The sequence below is a fragment of the Micromys minutus genome (genome assembly GCF_963924665.1).
Source record: "Micromys minutus genome assembly, chromosome: 28".
NCBI classification, from domain to species: domain Eukaryota; kingdom Metazoa; phylum Chordata; class Mammalia; order Rodentia; family Muridae; genus Micromys; species Micromys minutus.
The window spans coordinates 40085606-40107357 of record NC_137963.1 but is presented as its reverse complement, the minus strand read 5'-3'; the positions used below and the strand labels follow the sequence as shown (position 1 = coordinate 40107357).

The window sequence follows — 21752 nt, the reverse complement described above, 5'->3', positions numbered from 1 at the left end:
TCTCCGCATCTCCCCCCCCAACAGAGACTGCATCCAGCTGCCTGAGGAGGAGGCTGAAAACTGACCGTTGGGGAGGGGGTGTGGCCATTAGGGTCCCAGCGGCAACATATCAACACTGACCAAAAGCCACTCAGAACACACCTGGTCTCAGTATGGCCCTTCAGTACTGGGTCAGGGGGTGGCACAGGCACAGATGAGGAGATACCTCCTCTCCTAATAACAGTACAATAGCAGTGGACTAAATACTTCCCCATCACACACTGTCTGCCTTGTGAGGAAAAAAAAACCATGGAGACACAATCGGATAGCAACGACAAAAGAAGAGAAAAGACACATGCAATAGCTGCAGGCCAGAATGCACACAGGGGCAACTCGGCATGACAACCGACAACCACAGCGTCACAACTGTTACAACAGTACAACTGCAGCACACGTGGACATGCAACATCTTCAGGAGTGGCACGGGCTTGAGCCTCTGTCCCTGGACAGCCCCGTAAGTGCCCCTCCTGATGTGCTGTCCATTTCAGAAATTAAATCAAGCAGCAGGGGGAGGCTGGGGTTCTTGGCCCTGACATGGTGACAAATGCTCCAACGGGATCAGCTGTGAAAAGGTTGTTAGAAGCCAGGATGAGAGACAGAGACAGGATGAGGTCATGTGTGTGGAGAACACAGAGGGACAGAGCTGATGGCTCCCTCACACCTGCACTCACAGACTCACATAGGGACTACATGCCGGAAATGGTCCCCCCGGGGTGTCCAAAGCAACTTCATATCAACACACATGCAGGATGAGGATGGTCGCCCACAAAGCAGCAGCCCACACCAGCCGCTCATCACCAGGTGACAGTCACACATGGGTCCTATCACGAAGGACGCTATGCCCTTTCAGGGATGGTTACACTAGGTTCAACACCACAGGGCATGTACAAAAAAAAAAAAAATTCATGGGGACAGGGTCTCATGGACTGGGTGAGTTTTAACAAGAAGGAAAACATAGTGTCTCAAATACAATGATAACAGCCCCTACACAGGCATTCACTCCAGTAACACAGAGCCTAAAGATACAGGCACACAGACACCCAAACAGAGCCAAACTCTCACCTAACTAGAAAAGAAAATCTCACACACTCTGAACTGCGACCTTACGCCAGGGCTCTGTCTGTAATGTACATGGAGACCTTTGTACACAATGGTAGAGGCACCTGGTAGGGTCTGTGCTGATCCAGCCAGGAGCTCGGAGGCTGACCAGGCTCTCTCTAGGCCTTAATTACCACTCTCAAGGAAGAGGCCACTGATGCCTTGACACCACCCTTTCAACCCTTTCAACCAGCACAGTCTTGAGGAGGGTGGTGGTCAGCTATTAAGGTCTGTTAAATGCCTAGGTCCTAAAGTTACTCCCTCTCATGCCCTGTTCTCCTCCCCCAGCCAAGGTAGAGGCAGGACTGGATACCAATGAAGAAACCTTGTTGGAGGCAACTTGCAAGTTCAGGCTTTAATGAAGTTAAAGGGCTGGCAGTCAAGTTAAAAGGGTATGTGCTTCCCCAGCAGGGATGCAGCTCTGTGTCCTATAAGCTATGGGAACTCAGACCTCGATAGACAAACAGGTGGGGGATGGGTAGCTTCTCTACCCATCCCCCAGCCCCCAAGCAATGTCTCCCTCCTCCAGCTGCTCCAAATACCGGCCTACCTTAGTCACCTGCTCCCTCCCAACTGATGTCTGTCTGCCTTCTTTGTCACTATTCTCCTTCAAGGATAAAGCTAACATCAGAGAGTAACCTGTAAGTTTTGCCCAGTCTCTTGAATGTTCCTACACCCCTACACATCTTATCCAAATACTTTACAAGGGCCCTGTCCTCGCCCGCCTCCACTCCCAACCCTTATCCTACCTGTCTACCTCCTCCTGACTGTATCCTCTACCTTCCCTACAGGACAAATTATTTCAGGCCAGAGACACAATCAGCATGTGACCATCCAGGTGAGGGCAGTGCCTGCGAGAATCAGTGGGTCACCCTGCTTACTATCCCTGTCACATGACCACGTGCCCTTTGGATGAATGTATGTGGGCCAGCACCATAGTGTGACTCTTGGGGGTGGGGGGAGCATCTGTGTGTAGGTGTGCCAATGGGGACTCATGAATAGTTCTGGGAAGGAACGGACAACCAGCTCTCCCAAGCACTCACCCTGTGGACTGTGTTTCTGGGTGTAGACAGCAGCAGCCGCAGCAGCAAGCACAGCACAGCAGGCCCATGGGACAGAAGCAGCCATCTGTTGGGAGAAACAGGTTGGGGACGGGCAGCATCAGCCAGGCAGGTGTTGCTGCCCTCCAGGAAGGTCCCGGGGCCAGGGCACCTTGACCCCAAACACCCTTCTTAGTGGTGTTTGGGGGTCCCCTGTGGAGCGATGGAAAACAATATATTGGCTCCTGTAGGAAAGGTTTGCCAAGATGCTAGAAGACTACAGTGGTTTGTCATTCAGTAAAGACTGCTGACTACAGAAGGCAGTCAACCGTGGATGAGTTATAGAACATCAGTAATACCAGGGCCATTTTTCAAAATTAAAAAACATATCTCCACCAGTGAATTTAGCTAATTAGGTATACAGACCACAAAAGGAAAGGGTGATGTTTTAACTTAATTGAGGGTCTACGTGTCTCCAAACTGCCTTGAGCATGAGGCTCAACTCCTGGGGAGAAAGCCTGAAACTGGGGTGTTCAAGAGCTCCTTGAGCTATCACTGGCCTCCACAGACTCCTGGGAAACTCAGGGCACCAACACAGTGGCATGGATGCAAGCCAAGTCAGAGGTTGCTTTGACTTTATTGTGTATCAGTGATCCAAAGAAAATGAATTCTGTTTATAATGTGCTCATTAAAGATCCTAGAACACCCTTTACTTCAGACACATGATCTCAATAGCCTGGGACCCTCATGTCTACATGTGCTCATGCAGGTACACAAAGTACAGTCCAGGGTATGTCCCCAGAAGCCAGGAAAAATCCAGTCCTTCCTCCCAGAATCAGTCAAGTTCCCCGACCTCAGCACCAGCTCAGGCCTGAGGCAGGGAAAGATTTTCTGTGGGATAGGCTCTCTGTTTTCCAGTCTGAGGATGGAAATCGAGGGACTGTCAACCATGCAGAAGCAGAGATCCAGAGATAAACACCAGGGGCTACTGTGAGATTTAGCCATGGTTGCTGTCAGGTTCAGCCAGCCTCATAGTAGACCTTGGCCAGAAACACTGCCCAAACAACCAGATACAGCCCCCAAACAATCAGCTCCACACTAGAACTGTCAGAGAGCCCATCAGACAAAGATGGATAGAGCCAGATAAGCAGGGACCAGAGTATAGCCAGCAAACCAAAGCAACAGCCAAAAACACAACAAGCTGCTCCACCAGACCCCAGCTGAGGAAGAGCAAGAGCTCAGGCAAAGAAACCAGCAGCCAGACACCATCAGAAACATAGCCAGGGAAACTCTGACACACAAGCAGAGAAATTGCTAGACGCAAACAGGCATACACTCAGACAAGAAGCGAGAGAAAGAATCAGAGCTGCAGCCGGATGCTCAGTCAGGAAGTATCTGCATCACTGAAAGCATTGCCAAAGACACTGTCAGGGACACAGCCAGAGATAGCATCAGAAACACTGCCAGAGTCAGCCAGACACACAGCCAGAGGAGCCGACACACTGCCAGCTACACCCAGGGAACGTGTAGAGGAAAGCGGGCATTAGCTGTGGTGAAAGTGAGCCTGCCTTCCTGGGAGCTCCTTCATGGGAACCAGCTTCCACTTGTCTCTCTGCTATTTTCCACCCACCTTGCTTTTACCTCCTCTGAGCCTGCCTGTCCCTGTGGCTATAGCCACAGGTCTTCTGCTGGTGTGGTCTTGACCCCTTTCTACACCAGCAACTCCTAGCGCCTTGGTTACCTTTGTGCAGGTTCCTTATGACCCTCAGTCTCCAGCTGGAGGTCAAGACCAAACACACACAACTAGCCAATTACAAAATGATTCCAAGTCAGCCAGAAGGCTGAGCTGGTTGTGGAGAAAAAGAGACAGGCAGGAATCCTACCTGGCTCTCCCAACCCCCAGCCTTGGAAGGTAGCCTTTAGACACCCCCCCATGCCATCTGTCCATGCTCTTCTCCTAGATCCTCTGCCTCAGTGCCAGTCCACTGACCACCTGAGAACAAGAACCAGCACATGGGCAGTCAGGTAGGTAGGCAAGCAAGCATATCCAGAGGAAATGTCAGAGCAAGAGAGCAAAGCCTCTGCTCTCTGCTCCTTCTTGGTCGTAGTCACACTCTGGAGAAAAGATGTCCAAGACAGGCACACATGCATCCTCCCTAGAGCACACACACACACACACACACACACACACACACAGAGTCAGGCCCCTACGGGGGAGGGGAGCCTTCTTCATCAAAGTCGCCTCCATCAGCCCGATGAGTTACTGTAAGGGCCGGGCCCTGGGCCAACGGGGCTGCAGCCACAGGAGACGGGTGCTGCTGAGAGCTAGTGAGCTAGCTAGTGCTGCAGAGAGTGGGGGTGGGGTCCCAAGACAGACACTGCAGGGTCTGGGCACACAGAAATGGGAGAGCCTTGGGTAAGAGAAACAGGCATGGTGAGGCAGAGTGCCACGTGGGTACTTACAGGGACAAGGACCAGAGACAGAAGTTGAAGACGAGAGACAAAAGGAGGAAGACGGAGCACGCTGGGAACTGCAGCTATTCCAAATGAGAACACAGACACAAGGCTCACTATACCCACCCTAGACCATCTCAAGGAGCCGAGTGACTCCTCTGGCTGGAGACGGCAGGCAGTCAATGCAGTCTAAGGTGCAAGGGTAGGTTCTTCCTGCAGTTAGGAGGATTCTCACTGGGGATCTAAAAACCCAGTCTCTAGGAAACAGGATCGAAATAAAGTCCCACCCCTCTACTTCTGCTGATACCAAAGCATGAGTGCGCACACACACACATACAAAAAAACTCTCCCCCCCAAAAAAAATCAAAAACAAAACTCACACAAACAAAAGAAACAAAAAACACACACAAAACAAAACAAACAAAAACCACCACCACCTCTCTGTCCTCAATCACCATCAACTCCCATTTCAGGCCAAAGAGCTCCTTTCCCAAGTCCATACTCTACGACTCCAGGATAGATCCAGATGATGTCATACAACTCCAGAGAAGGTTGTGCTCCCAGCCTAGGCTCCTTTATGGACCACTCAAAGAGGTTAGCCCCAGAATAAAGATGAAACAGAGTGCCCAAACATCATGAAAGCAGCCCTGTGCCCTGCAACACAAGCTCCCAGTTCCCCCTGGAACCCATGTCATCTGCATCTACACATACAACTAACATATAAGACAAATCCTAGGGCTCCCACTGAGTGCCACTGTCCCACTGTGATGCAAAGACACAGTGTTAATAAGTCAGAGGAAATGATACAGTTGCACCGTTCCCAGTGACACACAAGCACCGATAGTCATCACAGTAACAATGTTGCAGTAAGTGTCAATTCCAAGGCCGCCAACAATGCACTGACACCTGTTGAGATGGATACAGTCACACAGAGTAGCAGAGATGCTGACATGGATACAGTCACACTCAATGGCATGCAGAATGATACCAGTTCACAGAAATGCTATCACCCATGGAGGCTGACAGTCACCATTAGTAACACTGCCAGACAGTGACAAGCTACCCAGTATTGGAGTTTAGGATTCTGGACCCCAAGACCACTCTTACCAGCCCCAGCAATGTCTCAGTTGCCCTATGTCCCCACCTTACTTGTTGCCTAGCTAAAGGCAACTGTTTGGAAACTCCCTCCTCATGTCCGCAGAGCCACAGTCAGAAGTTTGGGGAATCCCTTTCAAAAACAGGTTGGGCTGTGGGTTCGGAGGACTGCTGCCTGGGTCTCAGCCCCAGCTGTGTGTGAGTGATCTGCAGGAGTGATGGAGGCGGATGTGAGTGTTGGGAATGCCCATTCTGCCCTGGGAAGTGAGGAAAGGCCGCCTCACAAACAGGTTTCCAAGCCATCTCCAAGTTGGGTAGCTGAGATCCAGTGGTCACTGGCCAGGACTCCTTACAGTGCCCGGTGCAGGGCTGAAGTGACCCTGTCACAGCTTCCAGTCCCTTTTACAACTCCGCCCTGGGTCCTCATTTCCTTCCCAGTTCCTTATAGCAACCCTAAAAGTCCTATGTATGGGCATGAGGCAGGCAAAGGGGACACTGATTTAAAGGTCTGGGATGTCTGCAAGCCTGTGGAGAAATTAGGATGAAGCAAGAAAGAAAAGACATGGGGACAAGGATAGGGTGAGCAGGGGAAATTAGCCCTGGCCTGGACAAGGGGGAGTTTGGGAGACAGGGCAGGAAGCTCCAGGAGGGGAAGGAGGAGTCTAGACTGGAGGCCCCCAGATCCCACCAGACCTAGACAGCCTGGACAGTGTGGGCGGTGGGGGCTGGTGCAGAGGCCTGAATGGTTCACAGGCTGGATTAGGGGAGGATCAGGCCAAGGAGGGAGGCCTGGCTCCTGGCAGTTGGCCAGCAGGTCTCCTCACCCGGGGAGAAGGGGGGAGGGGAGAGGAGGGGAGGAGGGCACAGGTCAGCACCAACTCCTGGGTATAGGTTCCCACTCAACAGAGGTATGCCTCCCCCATCTTTCTGACTTTTATCTCTAGTTCTATCCCTTTCCCTCCTTTGAATATAGCCCTCCTCTTCCCCTCATCTCTTGGTGCTACCAAGAGACAGGACCCAGACGTTGTGACCGATGTTGGGATTCAAGCCTTGTTCTCCTCCTGGGCTGCCACGGCGGCCACAGCCCCTCCCACTTGGAGGCAAGCCTCAGTGCTCAGGGAAAAGGACCCCACACCAGCCCTTGTGCCCCCTCCTCCTGCTTAGAAGGGGTAGGAGAAGCTGATCACCAGTGGGGGGGGGGTGCAAGAAGGAGGCAGCAACAGCAATCTCCCAGCTCCAGCCTCTGGCTGAGATTGTGGAAAAGGAGGCCGCCCGATTCGAGTGAGTTGGGGGGGGTGGGTATCCGCACCTGCTGTTGTGACCTCCAGAGCCGGAGATGGGGGCCTGTGGGGGAGGGATATACAGATTCTGATGGATTTTGGCAGCAGTCTGGACTCTAAGTGCTCAGACCCCCACCCCCAGCCTCTTGTACCGTGGGGACCCTGAGTTCAGCATGTGCGTGCCCTGCATGCTGCACGTGTGTACAGGCGTGTTGGAGGAGCCTGGGGCCCTCCTATGATGGGTCTGACTGAGCAGCTGGGGACACGTCCATCCCACCAGCCTGTGCCCGCATGTAGAGAGAAATCCACTCAGAGCCCTGGGAGCTGTACTGGGAGAAGCCCTCTAGATGCCAGAGGTCTGGGCTTTTTCTTCAGAAGGCACTTACTCCAGCCCCTGCCTCTTCATGGGGAGCAGGAAGAGCAGAGGAATTCATGTCTTTCCTTTTGGCACGTGCTCTGGACAACTTCACAGAATCAGAGGCACAGGTGACAAACGTCCTACTCGCTAAGCTCAGCCCAAAGTCTGTAGTTTACAGAAAAACCAGGAGGGCCCCCTCTACCCAGAGAAGGTCAACATGCCAGTTGGGCGAAGGACCAGGCGGGGCACTAGTCTCATGGGAAGGTTAGAGAGCCAGAATGCCATGATCCCTAGGGATAGGCAAGACAGTATGGCTGAAAAAAACTCTCTATCACTAGGGTAGGGGTAGGGAAGGGTCTACAGCAGTGCAGTGCCCTCTGTGGAGACAGGACAGACAAAATGGCTTCTCAGACTGGGAGCCGAGTTCAGAGGCTTGTTTGCCTCAGCATCTCTACCACCACCCCTGTCAGATTACTGCTATAGTGCAACACACCCTTGAAAATAGACATTGGCTAGGCATGGTGGCACACACCTTTAATCCTAGCACCAGGAAGGCAGAGGGCAGGCAGATCTCCATGAGTTCAAGGCCAGCCCTGGTCTACAGAGTGAGTTCCAGGACAGCCAGTCTAGAGACTATCAAAAGAGAATGTATACACACACACACACACACACACACACACACACACACACACATACACACACACACACACACACACACACACACACACACACACACCCCAGCAGGGCACATAAAGCATGAGTTTGTAACAGGAAGAACTGAAGATGGTCTTTTTGGCAGAGCCAGAGTTAGTTAGGGGGAGAAATTTCTTGTTCCTTATGGAACAATGTTCTGTTTTCTCTGCCCCCTTAGCATGCACGTGTACCATGCGTGCTACTTCTGAGGGACCTTCTGCTCTGCTGGGTAAGAGCAAGCCATCCTCACTCCCCCTCCCTGCTCTCCACAATCTGTTCCTGACGGTAAACAGAGTAAACACAGGCGTGAGTACACATACTCACATTGTTACACACACCAGCAATTCTGACACAGGACCCAGTGTTCACCTCACGCTGGGATGAAGAACATGTTAGAGAGCTCTTCACATCCACACAGACAGTGCTCGGCAGACATACCGGCAGCCTCACAAACCTACTGGCATCCAGTCACAAGCTACAGACGTGCACTGACAAAGCCTCATACGTTGTGTGAGCACACACATATGTACACACGAATGTGCATGCACGCACGCACATTCTCATACGGTAAAGTCACAGTTGCACACAGAGACTTCCTCACACAGCACGATCACCATTTCCCATATGGATACTATCACTCAAAGCTGTCCCCTCCACACAGAAGCCACCATACACCTCCAAAAACCCAGAGCTCCCCAGTGGCTCTCAACGGGAAATACACAGACACTTGTGACAGTCACACTGTGCTGGAACCTGGATGTGCCTGAGGATGGGAGATAAGTAAAGTGGCTGAAGTGGGGACCAGAACAGGAAGGAGTATCCCCTTCTTTGCTTCTTTAAAAGTCGATGAATGACAATGATTTCCCAGTCAGCTCCTTCCTCCAACCCTGCTTTCAACAGCATTATGGGATGGAGGGAGATCCAGGAAGGCTGCAGGGATGAGGAAGCCCTGGGATGAGAGACAATGGTACTGGTAAGAGAAAAGCCCTAAAGATGCCTGTACTCTAGGCCTTACTGCCTCCCTGAATTCTCCAGGCTAAGAAGCAACAGCTTTCATCCTGTCTCCCCCCCCCCACCCTGGCCCTCTATGCTCTGTGCTCCCTACCTGTCTCTAATACATCCAGATATCAGGCCTCCTCACAGGAGATGGGGGGCAGGGAGGGAAGAAGGAGATGAATAACCTTTACCTGAACAATCACACCCAAGCCCCATCATCACTGTCAGGCCCAAAGAGAGGTGGAGACAGAGGCAGAGCTGGAACAAAGTAGGCCCTCGCCTAACTGACTACTAAGGACGAGAGTCCTAAAGTGTTCTTCCGACTTAACTCCTATCACAGGGTGGGGGGCCTGACACTAGGTCCTAAGGCGCTGTCCGGGCAGAAAGGAATCCAGGCTAAGCTGGCCAGTCCCCAAGCCTTGAACAACTGGCAACAGGGATGACATTCTCAGTACTTCCACTCCGGTTGTAGCAGTGGCCCTGATGCCTGCATCCCATGAAGAGCCTGTTGTGTTCTCTGGTCCAGACATGATAGCAAACACAGGCACAACACCTAAGCCAGGCAGGGCCAATCCTATAAAAGCCAGGTGATCAGGAATCAAGAAAAGCAGAAGAAATCAGACTGTGAGGCGTGGCGGGGGGGGGGGTAGATAAGGAACCCAGATGACAGTACCCCAAAGAAGGTAGGCACTGGAGCCAAATGAAGCCAGGCGCTGGGAACCACGGAGATCTGGGAGGTGTGCACGAATGAAACCAGGCTTCGGGGATCAAATGAAACCAGGCAAGAGGCCCACAGGATGTGAGAGAAGAGAGATATCAGGAACTCATCCCCCTGTCTAGATGTCACCCCCACACCCTAGGGGCGCCCCCCTTTCGGTAGCCCCCTCCCCCAGGCTGATGGACACAGCCAGAGCCCCCTCCCCTCTCATAGGCCTGGTCCGCCTGCAGCCAATGGGCCCCGGCCCCATCCCTGAGACCTCAGGAAGTCCCAGTCCCTCCCACCGGCTGCTGAGGCAGGGGGGCTGGGGAGAAAGCGCAGAGAAGAGAGACTGCTTGGCAGGGGGAGCGCCGAGCAGCCGCGGGGGGCGGGGGCCGAGGAAGGAGCGGGAAGCGCCGCGGCGGGCTGGCTGGCTGGCGCGGGCGGGGGTGGGGGTCTCCGCCGCGGCGGGGCGGCGGGGTGACAAGTTCTCGGCCCCGCGGCCGCGCGCACTGACCTGGGTCCCCGCGCAGGCGCCCGGCCGGTGCTGGGCGCTCCGTGGGTCCGCCCGGCAGCCTGCGGGCATCGGTCCCCGGGGCTTCCCCACCCCCGAGGGGCCGGGCCGGAGCGCCACGGCCGCGCCGGAGCCAGTGGGCGAGCGAGAGGGCGAGAGGGCGAGCGGGGCGACGAGCGTGCCGGGAGGAGGGGGAGGCAGCGCGCCGGGAGCCGAGCGAGCGAGCCGAGGCAGCGAGTGAGGGACGGCACGCAGTGAGGTCATCCTTTGAATCTAATTGTCTGAGTCAGGAGAAGATGTGGCACTTGATGCTGGGGGAGGGGCGGGGAGGGGACCCTCGGCACGGCCGGGGGTGGCGGGCTCCGCTCCCCCAAACCCGCGGTGTGGATGCGGGGCTCGGAGCTGACCTCAGCTGCCCGGGTACCAGCCAGCCAGCCGGGAGACGCGCGCCTCGGTCCCAGCTCTGGGCCACCTTCCTATTCTCTTGGGAGTGATGGGAACCTGCCGAAGCCCGGGTCATCTTTCCACATTTTTTAGGGAATAGCAGACAACCCCCCCCCCCCGTCATAACTCTGCCCTCAAGGAAGAAGTGTGTACTTCAGCCTTCGCCTGCCTTCCACATTGTCTCTGTGCACTTCAGAAAAATGGGCCTGGGACTCTTCTCCCAAGTTAACTACCTGCACTGGGAATCTGGTGGTGTAGAAATTGAGCCCTATTCACTGCCTTGCTCCCTGGGAAGGACAGTGCCAGGCCATGGGTCCCCCACTCAAATAAATGTCCCCCCATTCTTGCTCTACTTGCCCAAGCCTCTTTCAGGAGGGCCAAGCAGGGCCAGTCTTCAGAAGTACCAGGAGGCTACCCAAAGGACTCAGCTGCTTAGACAGTAGTGGGGCAGGTCAGCCACTAGGCCTTGGGCTCCTCAGGCTCCCACTCTCATGCTTGTACACAGAAGCACATGCACACATCTGCACACACGGGCGCAAGGATGGACCAGGCAGCTAGGGATGCTCTCATCGAGGGGTCACACGCCCCTCCCCTGGCCCCCGTGGGGGAGGGGTGATAAATATTTAAGGGGCTTTTAGCTCAGAAGGGGCTGAAGTCGGGGGAGGGAGGGGGATCCACGCTGCCTGATTAATGGGGTTACGGGCTTGGATCAATCTGTCCGCCTGCCGCTCCCTCCTTCCCTCCTCCTCCCTCCCTCCGCCTAATGCGCTTTATCAGGAGACGTTTTTCTGACTTGGCAGCGTCGCGCGTTTTAAATAGACCCATTTAGAGCTCGGGTTGGGGGAGAAGAAGGGGGAGGTGGAGGGAGACAGAGATTGAGACGGGCAGGGAGACAGAGACAAATAGGAAGAGAGACGCCCGGAAGAGAGAGAGAGAGAGAGAGAGAGAGAGAGAGAGAGAGAGAGAGAGAGAGAGAGAGAGAGAGAGAGAGAGAGAGAGAGAGAGAGAGAGATGTGCAGATGCAGAGGGCTGAAAGGAGAAGCTGAGGGTAAGACTCCCGTGGAGGCTGAGATGGAGGGAGGTGATGGGAGGCCAGAGCAAAGGTGGGGGCTGCAGAGCAGAAACAAACAGAAGACAGAGGAAAGCAGGCAGCAGCAGCCAGCGGAGACCCAGAGAGGCTCTCTGCAAGGGCTGAGTGCAAGCTTGGGAGACAGCAGATATCTTTTATTTCCAAAAACAGTTTTTCATCCACTTTGTTAAATTAAAAAGCTGTTTTTAAAGTGCTGCTGGAGGTGTTGCTGGGGGAGGGTGGACAGAACCGCTAAGCCCTCCCTCCTCAGCCCCACAGAAGCAGCTTCAGTCTGAGCCCCTGGGGTATCTCCATCTCCCCTGCTCTCTGCAATCCTCTGAGATCCCCAGGGACAGGGTCAGGGCATCTGAGCTACTGTTCACTGGCAGGAAGTCCTTCCTGCTGTCTGGCCTCAATCTCTCTTGCTGCAGGGAGTTCTTTTTTTTTTTTTTTTTTTTTTTTTTTCCCTCCTGAGCACCACCCGTTAGCAAGCCTCTCTTCTTGCTCCTTACAGTGCTCCCAATTTTGGGGTGCTTATGACCCAGTAGCCTGTTTTTCCTGGTAGGACATCGGATTCCCAGGCATACATGAATAAATGCCATCTATTACTTTGTAAATCCATTTCATAGCCCCTTCCAGACTGAACACACCTCTAACCCCATGTCTTAGGCCCTCTGGGAGGAGTAGGGTGGAAAGCCAAATTTATATACACTACAGCATCCGTTCCTTCCTCTTCTGGACCCCTGAACCATCTAAGCTTTCTGGAAGGCTATGAGCCAGCCTGGACTACCCTACTCTATCCTTAACAACATGCGCTCCTGGTTTTGAAGGGTTGGTGCTCTCCCCCCCTTCCCGCCCTGCTGCCCCAAGCCGGGAAAATGGCCAGTCTGTTTGGGAGCGGAGATGAAAAGCCTAGTCGGGCCTTTGTGGGCCTCTGGCCTTTGTGGGCCTTTGGCGGGTTTTGGACAATAGGCCCTTCCGTTCCGCTCCAATGCTTCAATCCCTCAGATGCCCCCACCCCGGGGCTGCCAATGAGAGGCAAGGAGGGTGAGACTCAGCCCTGCTGCTGGCCCCACAAGAGTTTTGGGCTTGCCATTCCATCTCGATCACCCTCAGCTACTCCTTCAAGCTCAGCTACTCTCCTAATGGAGCCAGAGAGATGTCTTAGGGGCAGGGAGGGAAGGAAGTGGAAGACACAGGCAGCACCGTTCCTACGTGTAGCATTCAGCATCCTCCTGCGGAAGGGTATCCTGACCTGCTGTTGCCCTTTCCTGTGTGACAGTGGATGAGTCGCTTTCCTCCTCAGGCCCACGGTCTCTCCCAAGAGCAACCTGCTCTGCCTGGGCCCCCAGCACCTACCTCGTTACCACCAGATGTTCTCCAAGCACATCAATATTACCCTCCTCTGCAGACCAAAGGTCTTCCGGGAATGAGGTGACGAGACCGGGCTCTGGAAAGTCAAAGGACACGCATCAGGTCACAGAAAAGCCACAGGCCTTCTTAGGGTCCGTCACAATTCATAAGCCCACTCTTAGGGGAGACCAGAGTCTCAGTGCTCTCTCTCATCTGTGGGATGGAAGCAGTTACCTTGGAACAGGGCTTCATGACTCAGCACTGAGCAGTCACTGGTGGGTTCCCCAGCACCCCCACCCCAGGCTGGCTGTTGCTATCACATCTCTGCCAGGAGATATGACAGGAAGAGATAAAAAAAAAAAAAAAAAAAAACAGTACAGTGTTCTGCTACCAGCTCTTCGGTTCTAAACCACAGGGACAAACAAGGGGCACAAGATGGGCCTGACACCATGCACAGATACACACCACGAATTCCCACACGGGCTCGGACAGAAGAGCCTCCGTGTCACACACGCATGCTTGAGCACACACGCGCACATGATGCCCACCGTCCCCACATCCTCCCCATCCCCACTCTGACTTGCTGAGCGGCCATCATGTTCCAGGAGCTGTTTAAGTCTTACTTGTGCCATCCTCTCTTCCTGGTGACCACTCCATGGGACAGGCACTAACGTTCTGGCCACTCGACAGCTAAAATGACCTGGCATTCAAAGATATTAAATAACTTACACAAGACGGTAGGTCTGATCACCCCCGGGAGCCTAGAACGGAGTCAGTCCCTGGCCCTCCGCAGCCTCTCCAGACCACTTTGCCTCTGTAGCTCTCACCCACTAAGACAGCGCTTTCCCCATGGTAAGAACTGCCTAGGGCATTTCGTAGTGCTGGGGACTGGACCCATGCTAGAGGAACACTCTCTCGTTGGGCTCATCTTCAGCATCAGCTTGCATATGCCCAGGTCCTTGGTTCAGCAGACTTTTCATTAAGTCCTTAACTGACTTCTGACTTCCCCCCTCAGACAGGATCTCACTATGCAGATTAGAGATTTTCCGGCCTCTGCCTCCCAAGTGCCAGAAGTCAAAGTGTTTTGCCAGCTATACCCAGCTTAATTTGCATATATTCTTCCTTTATGTGCACGAGTACTTTGTCTGCGTGGATGTGTTTTGCTTGTGCACATGTGAGTGCGTGGTGCCCTTGGAGGTCAGAGGAGGGGTTGGATCCCCTGGAACCGAATTACATGAGCCACCATGGGGGTCCGGGGAATTAAACCTGGGTCCTCTGCCAGAGCAACAGAAATGTCTCCTTCATTTATATCTAAAAACAACGTTGTACGTCACGTGTGTGCATGTGCCTAAGTGTATGTGTGTGCACCTCACGTGTGCAGGAGGCTGCAGAAGTGTCCGAGGTGTCAGATCTCTTTAGCTGAAGTTACAAGCCATGTGGGTGCTGGGACCTGAACCTGGGTCCTGTGCAGGAGCAGTTAGTGCTCTTAACCGCTGAGTCATCTCTCCAGCCCCTTAACTTACACTTTTGTGCTGAGCCATCAAAACAACATTCTGAGAGAACCTTATTTCTATTCAGTAGTGAGAACACTGAGACAGCAAAAGCAGCTCTCTCCCCAAATGGCACAAGTGGCCATTGGCAAGGGCCCTGGGAATTCAGTGTTATCGAAAAGCTTCAATAAAATCTAACCACTCAATAAACCCCTCACCTTCAACAAGACCCTGGGAGATATTAAGGGTCTGACTGCTTCCTCAACAGGTCCCAGAATAAATCTGCCAAAGGTATGATTAGGGGCCTAAATGCAAGCTCATGAGAAAGGAAAGAGACTCTGTCATGGAATCCTGCCCAGAAACCAGAAACATCACTAACAAGAGAAGGCCAGTAACTAAAACAGTGTGTTAGAGAGACAGGCTGGCTGGTGGTGACAGATACCAACACACCAAGACACAGGCCCAAAGATAGAGGGAAGGCAGACAGACATCAGGCCAAAGAATGGCAGGTAGCTCGCACAGAGACAACAACAGGAGAGAAGGGACAGGCTAATATTAAAACACAGACAGACACACACTGAGGGAAAGACTCGTAGACAATTACAGACCCATCTGACCTTCAAAAGAAAAAAAAAAAAAAAAAAAAGAGCCAGGCAGGCTGAAGCAGTATGTGGCATGTATGTTGGGGGAAGCATGCAGTATCTCCACGCACACATTACACGAGCTGGTTCCAGCAATCTCATCTGATTAATAATAAATGCCCTGTAATTACAGCTGCACCCCCACAGCCCTTTTTCCTGTTTTTTTTTTTTTTTTTTTTTTTTTTGTCAGCTGCCAACAGGCCAGCCCCCTCCCTCCCCATCATGGATCCCACGACCCTCTCTGTCCTCACCTGCAGCTTTCTAGGAGACAGGGAAAATATGAGCTGACAGGCCAGATTCCCACTCTGCAGGGGGCTACCATCTCTCTAACCCTCAGGTGCCAAGCAAGATGTCCTCACATTTCTTCCTTCAAACCTTCCCCACCACCAGCGTGCCACCAGCACTCCAATATGGCCAGAGATTCACACAATGAGCTCTCCTTGGCTACCCTCACTCTCCTGCCCAAAGATGTCACTGCCTACAAGCCACTTACCCTTGGAAACCCAGAAGGCACCAGGACAATGGATTCCCCCACTTTTACCCCATCACTCCTGACTCTAAACATCCTAGGGTCCTCCCGCTCAGGTACCCTCTATCCTTGGACACTGGGTGGCTCTGGTTCCCCATTCCTCAGTGACTCGCCCCATGTGCCCCCAAGTCTACCTCCTTCCAGGCCTCCCACTTCCAAAGCATCTCTATCAGAATCAGTTGCTTCTCCGCTGATCTGTTTCTAATCGCTGGGGCCTGGTTCACGCTCGCCCCCCCACCCCAATATTGATTCCATTATTTGGAGAGACATTGACGTCAGGAGTCTGGATGTATGCCAAAACCGCCTTCTCTCCAGGCCTGGGCCAGGGCCCAGCCCCCCTGCATCCCCCCAAGTCCTGCGATTTCACGGAGGGGTTTGGAAAGGTCAGCTCACAGGCCAAGGTCACGTGGCATCTTCTGATACTGGACTCCTCTTGCCTTTTTTGGGACCACTGTGAAGTACAGTCCCTCCTTCTGAGGAGAGGACCCACACAAAGGCCTGAGGTCAGAAGTGAGGTATAAGTCTACAATAGGGGGTCTTACTTAGGTCCCTGCTGCACAGAGAGGGTTAGGGATAGCCAGTGGCTCAGCAAAGGGTACCTAAGGAAGACTCTTGTTTACTTATCACACCCTTACTAGGAACTTGAAAAGTTCTAGTGGTGGGGGCTCTTAGCCTGCTAAGGAGGGAACTCCCTGTAGCACTTAGGATCACCAGTAGCCCTAAGTACTGCTGTTACTTAATTAACCACACACAACTGATTAATACAGCTTTGCTCTATACGGATCCAAGGCCCTGTCTCTCCTGCATTTCCACTCAAGCCTGCCTCAGTTTCCCCACTCTCACATCCACTCCTAGCCTCTCCTAAAAGACGCTCACCATATGTGGGTGTGTGAGTGTCTCCTTATCTCTCTCCAGCTAAGGTGCCGAGCAGAACAACATCAGCAACTCCAAGCATCTGGAAGGGTTGAGCATGTTTTAGGGCCCGAATGCTGTGCTCTCAGACAAACATTAATAACCAACAGACAGTCCACCCTGCCTGAGCTTCGGTGACTTGAATATGGGGTCCATTCTCCAGACCCACAGAGAATTAAGGGCACACTCAACACCACAGGAGAACAGAGACTGTCCCATCTTCAGATATCACCAATGAGAGGGGGGGCAGAGACCTCTAATCACTGCCTCACGACCAGGTTGCTGTCTGCTGCTCTCTAAGGACATGTCTAGTTTCTACCCTCATTCTCTGAGGGAAGAGAAACTTTTCTTATTTCCAACTTGCAAATTACTCACAGACCCTTTGAATCAGAGAGGGGTGCAAAGAGGAGCTCTTGGGCCTCAAACCTTAAACCCCGAAGTGTCTCCTCTCCCTACAATCATGCCTCAACATTGAGAACTGACTTCCGGCCAAGCACCAGGAACATGGTCCTGCCCACCAGACGCTGCTTATTTGATGGAAGAGAAAAGACACTATATGTCCTGTTTGTGTCACATGCAGGGAGAGCTCAGTGGTGACTGAGGCAGACCCAGAACCCACTGAGTTCACAGGCAACACTACCCACTTTCTGTACTATGCAATGAAAGAACACACAGGAGTATGGTTGGACCCTGCCTTGAATCAGCAGAAATCTGTCCTCAAGTTCAGGGACTCTCCAGCACATTCCCAAGACAGACAGGTCCTGCTGCTTTACCACAAGCTACCATCATAGCCTAATTTCAGTCCCTTCTGATGTAGTCCCTTCTGATTTCTGGGAACTGGGTCCCTACAGCTATGGGCTCTACCATCTGCTCCAGCTGCTCCTTAGCCCTGGGCAGCCAGAGCCTCTGACTCTGGTGACTTCCCGCGCCCCAACCCAGCACAGGCTTTAGGGGTTCCCTTTGCCTATTGCAAAAGTAAAGGGGGACAATGACCCCTTGCTCTCCAATCACAGTTCCTCCCCACAGGAAGCCAGAGCCAATGCGGGTGTGGTCACCCAAGACCACAGGAGCCACTGTCACACACACACCCCACAGTGGCTCTGTAGGAGGGGTCAGTCCACTTCAGCCTTCTTGCTCTCTGGACCCCTCCCCAAACTACGCACACATGGTTCCCCCCAACCAATCTGCATTTCAAAGAAAATTCACTCCATATGTTTCTGATTCATTTACACTTCAACTCGCTATGGGGGGGCAGAGAGCAGGACGCCTTGCCTCCAAGCCCCCCCCACCCTCATAGGGAGGCTGGAGAGCATGTGTCCAAAGGGACACATCTTCCAAGGCTATGGAGCAGTTAAAGGCCGACCATCTCTGACTGATGTGCCCCTTCCATGAACCAAGTCCCAACTGTGTAAGCTTCTATGGGGCTGGAGCGGGGGTAGTATGCCTCAGGTGATCCACCCACTAGTCTCCATGGTGGGCTGGTGCAGTTCCAAACCGTTCATTTCTCTAAGGCAGGTAGAGTCCTGGGGTTGGCTGCAGCCCATGCTCCCTAGGGCTAGTGTTCTTTTAGGGAGCAGGGAGGGATAGGATGGTATTCCTGAGACATAACATGGTCCCTACCCTTCTCCAGCCTGAGCAGAGGAGAGAGGGTGCAATTAGATACAGCCTCTTCTTTCTCAGAATCACTAATGCACCTGGGAACTTTCCTGGAGTCCTAGCCCCAGCCTGGAGGATGCGTGGGTTGAAGGGAGGAAGATGTCTTAGGACCTGAGCCTTACCTCCATCTCCCCACTGCCCTGATTCCATCACAGAAGAGGTGCCCACAACTATTTAAGGAATATTTCATGGCACATGGAGGAATCTGACGGTTCACTGACCCCTGTATCAACAAACCACTCAGACATTCTGCCAAGAGCCTGGTTGGCTGGTAGGAAGGCTTGACCACTCAGTGTGTCCCACCACCCTGTCCACCAGATCACAGCCTGTGCAAAAGACCAGATGTAAATGTAACCATGTGGAGGCCTCAGCTTCACCCTGGAGATATCTATGTTCTTCACCCTGATTACCCAAAAGAACCCATGGCAGAGTCTGGGTTCCCCTGGCATTGTGAGCATCACAGTCTTAGAGTGAGTGGGTCTGTGAGCCACAGGATGGGGGTATGAGTTTCATGTGAGCATCAGGGTGTAATGTCAGTCTGAGTATGAACTCTAAGGTCAAAGTGTGGGTTTGTTTGGTTCTCTGGCAGTGCTGGAGATGCAAGAAAGATGGGCATATAAACCAAGGTCCTGAGGTTGTGTGCCTAAAACTGCAGGTCCAAGGTGGTCAGAAGGTAGGCTCAGGGGCTGACAACTCCTTGCTAGTCAGTGTGAGCTCTTGGCCTTCAGGGTGTTCTGGGTGTGAGTCCAGGTCTCCCTTTTAAGTGTGAATGCCAAGCCCGCGGTGCCTCTTAAGCCCAAGTGTTTCAGAAGCCCAGTGTCATGATCTACTTGATTACAGGAAGAAGTGAGAGTCCACGGTGTGGGCGATAGAGTGCTAAGATGAGTCTAAGTAGGAACTCTCAGATCCGAGTGAGTCACCCAGATCCTGGTATGAGTCCAAGGTTAGCCCCTTGAGTCTAACCCTTCAATTCCCCATGTGAATCTAAGTGTGAACCAAAGGTCATCACATGACTCCACATGAGCACTGTTGAATTTGAGTGTGAGCCTCATTGGCAGAGATGGGAGGCAGGGTAGGGCATGGCATCCTGACAGGGGCTGCTGTGTCCCGAGAGAGCCCTGTGCTCTTCCTGTAAGTTTAAGTTTGAATGTGGGCCTCTAGTCTTAGTGTGGCTGGGACTCTGGTGAAAGCGTGTTATAACCGAGAGTCAAAGCACCATTTCACAAGCCCTGCGGAGCTTCTGAGGGCTAGTCCAAGTCCCAATTGAATCCATGAGCTAAAGGACACAGACACGGAAGCGTGAGACCAAACTGAGAGTAGTCCTGAAGGGAGAGTACCTCCAGAAGGTATGTGCAAATCTGCGTGTGAATCCCCTCCCCCGTGTGACTCTGAATGCAAACCCGTGAATGTAACCCCCCCCAAGTCTCTGGAATGAGTTTGAGTGTTCCAGTGTGAATCTGAGTGTGAATTCCAGAGCCCCAGGAAGTCTTGAGTGTGAACTTTAAACTCTTTAGTCTTTGGGTAGAGTCAGAGTCCCAGTTGGAGTATCAGTTCTGACAGAGTCTGAACCTTTAGTTCCATCTTAATCCCCCCTAGAGCCTCAGAAAACCAACAGAAAGAATTTGTGTGGGCTGTCAAAGTGAAGACAGAGACAAAATATGAGACTGGCCATTCCCTTCACCTCCTAGATCCAAGGTAGCCCTGCATTTCTACAATAGCCAATTGGGAAGCCCCAGGGTTAGACACACAAAAATACACCCTATGTTTCAGATTCCCCAGACACACAACAGTTGACTAATGCACAAACACTGTATTCTCAACTCTTCCCACCTCAGGACATGTGGCACACAAAGACATCCTGTGACACAGACACAAACACATCACAGGCAAAACAACTTGTGTTAAAGACACACAGCATACAGACACACGCCCAGAGTTGCTGGCAAGATAAGGTGCTAGACTTGCGTGTGCACACACACACACACACACACACACACACACACACACACGCAAATTGCGGGGGTGAAGAGGATAAATTCTCAGAGAGCATAGACGGAAAGAAAGAAAATCCTGAATTTTCAACAAGGCGTGAAATAGTCCTGCCCGCCTGAAGCTACTGGAGGGGGGAGGGGGCCCAGGGAGCCAACGAGCTAGACGCTGGAGAAGCTCGGCAGAGGAGTCTAAGAGAGCTGTCCGTCTGGTGACCTCCTCGCGGCCCAGCCCCCCCACGCACGGGGAGATGCACTACTCTGTACAACCTGGGGACACCCAGAAGCACCGGAGAAAGCACACATAGGCCGACTCACAAAAGAGACACTTGGGGATATGCCACAGGCTTGGAATCACACTCACCAGAGGACTTACAAAGAGACACACTGAAGGGGACTCACTGCGTGAAGATACATTCAGGCGGACCCATGAGAAAACCACAGGCAGGATCACACCGACACACACACACACACACACACACACACACACACGCCCCACACGCGGATTCACACGGACACCCAGGCACTGACAGAAGCGCAGCCATCCCTTTACACTCCCGGGCACTTTCAAGTCCAGATTTTTCTCCCTCGAGAAAGAAGCAGGCTTTGGGTGTGTGGGGGTCACTGCGAACCCCCTAGTTCTGGAATTTTCCCAGACCCCGCGCATGCTGCTCAAATGGTGAGAAAAACAGGGACACTAGGACCAACCGCCCTGGCCACCTCCCTCTAGCCGCGATCGCCCAGCTTCACCACCACCACCACCACGCCCAACCCCTGGCGCGCCCGGACGTAGGGGGCTGCTGCTCGTGCGCCCCCGCCCCCGAGTTTGCGGGCAAAGTTTCTCGTGAACTTTCCTACCTCCCCCGATCGCGGGGTCCACGCGTGTCCCCTCACTTTACCCGCACGCACGGGGGCCGCGGGTCTGTCCGCCTGAGCGTTCGAGGGTCAAGCCACGCGCAGACCGCCGCGGAACACTCACCGCGCCCTCGGGCCACCCGGGCTCCGCGCCGCGCCCTTCGGTCGCTGCAGGCGGGGAGCGAGGCAGGAGCGCGGAGCGAGCACTGCGGCCGGATCCCACTGCCGAACCCCGCGCCGCGCCGGCTGGAGCCGCCGCCTCCACTGCCGCCGCCGCCGCCCGCTCTGCACCGGCTCCTCTGCTCTCCCCGGCTTTAACCCCCCCATCCTCCTCCCTCTCTCGCGCGCTCCCTCCCTCCTTCCCTCGCCCATGTGACCGCGGGCGCCCGCTCGGCCGCGCGCGCCCTTGCTCCCCTCCCCCTCTCGCCTTGTCTCCCCCGCGCCTCCGCTGCGGCGCACCACGACCCCCCTCCCCGCCACGGCCCCCGCGCGCCTCCGCTTTGGCACGCTCCCGCGCCTGGCACGCGCGGCACGCTCGCAGTGGCACGCTC

The 21752-nt window shown here is 53.6% G+C and overlaps 1 protein-coding gene across 1 annotated transcript in view; it reads right to left on the bottom strand.

The window, feature by feature from the left end:
* The window catches only part of CNTFR (ciliary neurotrophic factor receptor), a 36071-nt gene extending 14575 nt beyond the window's left edge, over window positions 1-21496 (bottom strand). The window contains exons 1-3 of the mRNA XM_080940332.1: window positions 21326-21496; window positions 13137-13227; window positions 2181-2265 (exon numbers count right to left, since the gene is read on the bottom strand). Of these exons, the coding sequence (XP_080796458.1) occupies window positions 2181-2265 (85 nt within the window). The 5' untranslated portion in view covers window positions 13137-13227; window positions 21326-21496. The remainder of the gene's footprint in view (window positions 1-2180; window positions 2266-13136; window positions 13228-21325) is intronic.
* Between the last annotated feature and the right edge of the window lie 256 nt (window positions 21497-21752).